The 6,796-nt window shown below is 35.4% G+C and overlaps 1 protein-coding gene across 1 annotated transcript in view; it reads left to right on the top strand.

The window, feature by feature from the left end:
- Window positions 1–6,796, top strand: part of mtor (mechanistic target of rapamycin kinase) — a 134,641-nt gene that overhangs the window by 89,044 nt on the left and 38,801 nt on the right. Inside the window, exons 34-36 of the mRNA XM_016538036.1 lie at window positions 1,242–1,319; window positions 1,726–1,833; window positions 2,974–3,099. Of these exons, the coding sequence (XP_016393522.1) occupies window positions 1,242–1,319; window positions 1,726–1,833; window positions 2,974–3,099 (312 nt within the window). The remainder of the gene's footprint in view (window positions 1–1,241; window positions 1,320–1,725; window positions 1,834–2,973; window positions 3,100–6,796) is intronic.

Below are 6,796 nucleotides of genomic sequence, written 5' to 3'. Positions count from 1 at the left end.
TTATAAACGAGGCATTCATTGCATCCAGTGGGGACATAATTATTGATTATAATGACTTATACGGTCTTTTTACGCATTGCGTTGCATCGCGCCGTGTAAACATAAAACCATGTCTGCATTTGTGATCGGAGAAATGATTTATTAAATGAATTATTATTATTATTATTAACTTAACCACTGATTTCTAGTTGTGTCCTCTTTTGGAAGACCAAACAAAGTAGTTTCGCTTTCACAACGAAACACACAGCGCCTTCACGACATGGCGGCTGCGGCAACAATACTACAGCGAGTATAAAAGTCAAGCCTTCTTTCTTTGCGCGAACATTTGGGAGGCGTTATGCAAGTCTTCCCAGATCGTGACGTAGGTATGTGGGGGCATGTTAGAACGAGCCGTTTTAGGTAAGCGTGGCTGACTCTTAACTTTTATAAAGAATATCTCTTTGGATTTGAGACTTTAGTCTTTGCAACTTTACAGATCTTCTTTATGCACCAAGAGCTTGTAACACTTCAAAGAGAAAGGAAAAATTGAAATCGCATCATATGACCCCTTTAAGATTTGATCCTGGGGCAGACGATTTGGTCAGTCACACTTTTAAACAAATTTGAGCATTTCTGTAATAAACTTACAAATTCACACTCCATGTACTATAATTCAAGTGATTTTACTTGCACAAGTGCATAAGGTTGTCAAGGCAAGCAGATGCATTGCATGCAATATACTTACAGGGGCTGTACTGCCTGTCGTTTTGTTGCCTCTGGCTTAGCAATAAACACAAGGAAAATAATGTGCAAAAATAATGCTTTTATTTAACAAATTACGGAGTGAATCAGTCACCCACTGCCTTAAAACAGACATTTCTTAGGCATGGTTTAAGTTAAATACACAATGGCAGGCACGCAAACACTTTATATTTAGTTAATCTTGCTGAATTAGCACATTTATGTTTATGTTTGGTTCTGTGTAAATTAACGTGTGAATGTAAATGGTCATCCTCCTGTCACTACAATGGGTGCATCCTGCAGAACATGGAAATTATCTTTTATTTTTTTGTCATACTTGTTTTGTCTTGTTTTTTGCTGTTGTTTGCTGTAAGGTCCTTTGAATTAACTGAAATAATTTTAAATGACTGCAATGTGGTCAACGGACCTGGGACATTTTATAGATGTCTGTTTACTGAAAAATAATTGCAACCAGAATCAAACATTCAGCAACACTATAACCTGTGTTCTTGTGATTTCAGTGCATTGACAAAGCCAGAGATCTACTGGATGCTGAGCTCACCGCCATGGCTGGAGAGAGTTACAGTAGAGCATATGGGGTAAGAGCATATACCTCAGTCTCAATGTAGAAGATAATAATAATTTGACACAAGTAACTTATATTTTTATTGTTCATCGAGTAATTGCTGTTCAGCATGTGAGGTAAAGACGAGACCATTTGAGACTGTTACATAATAAACCCAAACCCATGTCTCTGTGTTACATTATTCCAGCCTGAATAAGGTGCTAATAAACACATACACACACATCCTCTCACATTGGGCGAGATAATGAAACTTAATGGATCTAGACTTTTTGTTTTTTCTTACCTTTGTTGCTCTGCGTTTAATTTAACATGATTCAAATGTTTAAAGAGTGCAAACAAAAGAAGTCTTGGCTTTTGTTAATATAGTTAAGATACCGTCTTTTTCATTCTCTGTATCTTTCCCTCTCTCTCTCTCACAGGCCATGGTGTCTTGTCAGATGCTGTCTGAGTTAGAGGAGGTGATCCAGTATAAACTGGTTCCTGAGAGGAGGGACATCATAAGGGACACGTGGTGGGAGAGGCTGCAGGTACTTGCCAAGTTAAAGGAGTATTCAGGGTTCTATATGTATATCTCTAAAATCTAAGTTAAAATATTGATTTATTACAAAATCATTTTGCACATATACATTTTAATTGCGTCACTACATGTTGTCATATAAACAGTGAGTCAGTAGTGATACATTAATTTTAAGTTTCACAAAGAAAGGATTCATCAGACTGATCCAAACCAATAACTTCCATCTGTTGCTGTTGTGTTCCTTCATCAGTAATCCTGTCCTGACGTTATATGTGAAAACATTTTGTGGTTGGCTTGACATCAGCTCAGCAGGGAGCCTTGATGTAGTGTGTCGGCTTGCGTTTATTTTATATGCTCTGCTAGTGCCTCTGGGGAAAAACAGACATTTAACAGTGAGAACTAATGCTGCCAACCTGCAGACTTTTCCGTTCATAAAGGAAGGTGTGAGAGTGCAGAACTGATATATTGTTGACAAGGAAATATTAGTCAGCAGTTAATTGGTCAGCTTCAGTCCAGGAGATTATCAGACTCAGAATATTGTGATTTGTTTTATTAGAGGGGGTTAATGTACGGTCAGCTTTTCATCCGCTTTTCATTTTTTATCCACTTTCAAGTTTATTCATCCCTGTTATGTGTAGAAGCAGCTTATTCTGGCCAAGGACTGCCCACTTTATAATCTTAACACTAGCTCATAGTTTTGCTAAAAGTCAGTAGTCTGGCTATGCAATGGTAATAGCTATAGACGCCTAAGTAAGTCTTCATCTTTCTGTCGACATGTTTTCTCAAATTAATGGCTAACACACCATTCTTTGGAGCTGTCATCTGCTCAGTTTCTTGTCATTTATGTCAAAAAACTTCATAGAGTCTGATGTAACCAACCAGAGCTTCAGCATAGTCAGTGCTGGGTAGATTACTTGCAAATTGTAGTCTGTTACTGATTTTTAGACAATAAAATTAGAGCCATTGTGTGCATATGTAATCATGTAATCCATAAAATAACTGTTATCTGATTATGAGAGTGATATGTGATTACAAGTATTTAATTTTTAGAGTGATTGCATAAAATCTGCATTATATGTAATCAGTTACCATCCAGAACTGAGCATAGTTTACAAAAGTAAATGCTGAAAATGTGACTGTTTTTCTTCAGGGTTGTCAGCGTATTGTGGAGGACTGGCAGAGGATCTTGATGGTGCGCTCCCTGGTCATTAGTCCACATGAGGACATGAGGACGTGGTTGAAGTACGCTAGCCTCTGTGGAAAAAGTGGAAGACTAGTAAGAACAACACTGTTACCTTCAATTGCAAGCTTAACACTGAACTCATTATGTAACACATAAAATATGATTGACTGTGACTACATCATTTCACAAAAGGAAAAACTCTTATGGAAGTTTTAAATATCTTCCAGAATGCGGCACAATGTTTAGAACATAGAAACATCCGTAAACAAGGAAAAAATAAAGCAATAAGCCCCTAGAAGCCTTGGTTTACAGTTATTTAGATTTGCTAAGGGGCCTTGTTAGGCACGATGTGGAGCTGAATAGAGTATGTTAGAGTATATAAAATAAACACAATAAGGGGGCATGAACTGAGAAATCAAAATCCCGTGCTCGTTTGACATATAAGAGGTCATTGTACTATAAAAGCAGTGTAAGTTTCAGAACTCAAAAAACAGCTTTTATTGAAACCAAGTTACCAAAACAACACTTTTTTTATGTCCTCCTCTTTATTATGTAATAGAAATGAATACATCAGTGTAAAACTGCCTACACAGATCAACGCCTGCTTCTCTATCATCACCTCTTCGACCCAAGCACTGCTGTGTTATGGATAGACTGGGATCATTTGACTAAAAATAGCATTACCTTCCAAAGGATCCTAATGTTAGGAAAATGGCTGTTTATTTTCAGCTATGTGAAAGCACACAGTCAGACATTCTTTGTCGCTAGTTTGTTTGTTGCTGTTTATGTGTCAATGAATCAAGCCGGTGACTAAACAATGAACTTCACATTGTTCCTCTTAGGAACGTCGCATTAAAATCACCTGTTACTTTGTGTTGCTTAAATCTGATAACATTATACTATTGTAGCATTTATAAAAACATAAGTTTTACATTAATGAGGTTTATAGAGTTTTTTAAAACATGACTCAGGCAATCAAATATAAATATTTGGAATTATATATTGCTAAAAAAAATCCTTCGAAGGGCCATCATTAAGGAAAAAAGCTTTTTTGTCTGAATAATGGTGAAGTTATTGAATCTACCAGAAGGGGGATAACCTTATCATGGTTAACCACTAAACCCTGACCTTTTGCCTCACATGCATGCGACCTCATGAGTCTTGACTTAATGACCTATGACCTGTAGTGGTGATCATAGGAGCAGGAAGTCACTGGGAGAAAGCGATGGATTAAGGGATGAAACACAGATAATGAAAGCACTGTTCTTGTGGACAAAAAGCCCTTGGTGGGGTCAAGCTTATATTACTGCCTCAATGGATACTGAGTGATGTGTTTATTTACAAAGTGCTTGGTTTCTAACAGATGCCTCTTTGTGACCCAAAGAACTTCAGGTCTTGGGGTCAAGCATTGAAGATTAATGTTCTGCCTATGATCTCCAAACTAGAAGCTTTATTTTGGTGAATCATATGTGACCATTAAATATTTGTGTTAAATTATAAGTACACTTTTTTTTTTACTGATTCTCTTATTGATGTCTTAATTATTCATGAATGTGTAGTAAATCTTCCAATTCTATCGAAAATGTTTACAATCTTTGGAGGCCATTTTCTCAGAAACAAGTTTTCATGACAGCTGCCAATTCATGTAATTTAATGACTTTTGGTTTACAGATGTTTGCCATTTTATTTATATTTTGACATTTTGGAGACATAATCATTTAAAACAACAATTATATATTAGTGCTATATATATATATATATATATGCTGTCAATCGATTAAAATTTTTTAACTTATTAATCGCACATTTTTTTCTCAAATTAATCTCACCTAACATTAAAGTTTTTAAATATACTTTTATATTGAAATAATTTCATATGCAATATTCAATTAAGGTTCAAACAACATGAAGACAGTATATTTTTTATATTTGATTAGTGGCATCTTTTTTATGACCAATACTGGTGTCAAAAAATTTTCCATTGATTATAGTCATTCAACATTACAGTATAAATGAGAGCTATCATTTTTAACATTTATTAGACTTTAAAAATAACAACTTTTAATTTAACTTAAAACGATCTTCACATAAACCTATTACAATAAATGTCATGTTTAGCTACCTGCAGTGTTGGGCAAGTTACTCTCAAAAATTTAATCAAATTACTGATTACTCCTTTTAAAAGTAATCACGTTACTGTTCTGATTACTTTATTTCAAAAGTAATTAGTAATTAGTTACATTACTAGTTACGTTACTTTTTTCTCCATGAAATTTATGAAATCCCAGCATACACGCTCCCGATAAATATTTGTTATTAAAGCATCAACATTCACAGAACACTGTTATTTTTTACTAAAGCAAGCGGCTGCTGCGTGGCATGGTTTGTCATGGCAGAATGCCAGCAAAGAGCGCTGCATTTATGCACTGCATTGCTCAACGCTGCAAACACGTGTTCTAGCCTAAATAGAAACTCTGCATACGCTTGCACCTGTTAATCGTTTATATTTTATATTAGTTCATGCTGCTTTTGTGCAATAGATGAATAACAATTTATTTGTTTTAGATATTTTATGTTTAGATATAAAATATCTAAACATACATTTTTTATTTATTTATTTTTTTTTCTATTTTGCGGGAGTCCCGTGAATCATTTTATTCTCCCGCATCCCGCACACACACGAGTGTCTACCCGCTCGCACCAGCACTCGCCCATCTTGTCCCGTGCCGCACTCTGTTGCGTCGGGTCTCGCGGGCGCAGGTCTCTAATTTACTGGCACTTGACTCGACAGTGCATGTACTACATCCTTTTTACAATCTCTAGATTATAAAACACTGCATTCTGTCAGCAATGTAACGCGGCAGTAACGTATAGAGACTTCGGCTTCTAACTATACTCTAATTACTATTTTGAAAATTATAACGTGTTAAATTACTCCGTTACTAAAAAAGTTATCAAATTACAGTAACGCGTTACTAAGTAATGCGTTACTGCCCAACACTGGCTACCTGTGCCCTCCAGTAAGTAGGAAATATACAGAAATGTAATATAGTTATCAAACACTAAATTCTAAATTAAATAGTTGAATTCTTAAAGCTACAAAAGTTATTGATTTCCTTTGTTCTTTGATTAACAGACATCACAGCAGCTGGGTTATTATGTTTTTGCTATTTCTTTAAGAGCTGCCGCTGCTAAACGTGATGCGGATCTGACACGCATCATATTTTCTCACAACCTTTTATATATAATTGCCCTTAAATATGAAATGTTATACATGTTACAAGTACAGTATAACGGCAGACAGGAGAGAAAAATTTTTCCCTCTAGTTTTTACTGACATATGGCCTGGCAACATCTCATCTGACGTGATGAGTTCACTGATGCTTTGCTGAAGCTCCTCATCACCTGTACCGTTTTCCGCACTCGTATATATATTTACTTCCGCGCTATATATTTATATTTATATTTATGTCCTCATTTGTCGGGCGAGTACTGGAAAAAGTGGTATCGGTGCATCCCTAATATAATGTATATATATACATTTATATTTAGTCATTTAGCAGACGATTTGCTATATATCCTGTATATATATATATATATTGGAACCACTGGAAGTTACTCGCATGTAAATGAACACCGTTCCACAATTCACTCTAAAACACACAGCACATTTAATTTGAAAATCGTACTATTTAATAATCGCACTAAGCTATATCCTGATTCCAGTTTTATTTTGATTAATTCTACAGCCCACTATACACACACACATATATATATATATATATATATA

Source organism: Sinocyclocheilus rhinocerous, unplaced genomic scaffold (genome assembly GCF_001515625.1).
Source record: "Sinocyclocheilus rhinocerous isolate Xijiao unplaced genomic scaffold, SAMN03320098_v1.1 scaffold1599, whole genome shotgun sequence".
Lineage (NCBI taxonomy): Eukaryota > Metazoa > Chordata > Actinopteri > Cypriniformes > Cyprinidae > Sinocyclocheilus > Sinocyclocheilus rhinocerous.
The sequence above is the reverse complement of the archived record's forward strand: the minus strand, read 5'-3'. Positions and strand labels throughout refer to the sequence as shown.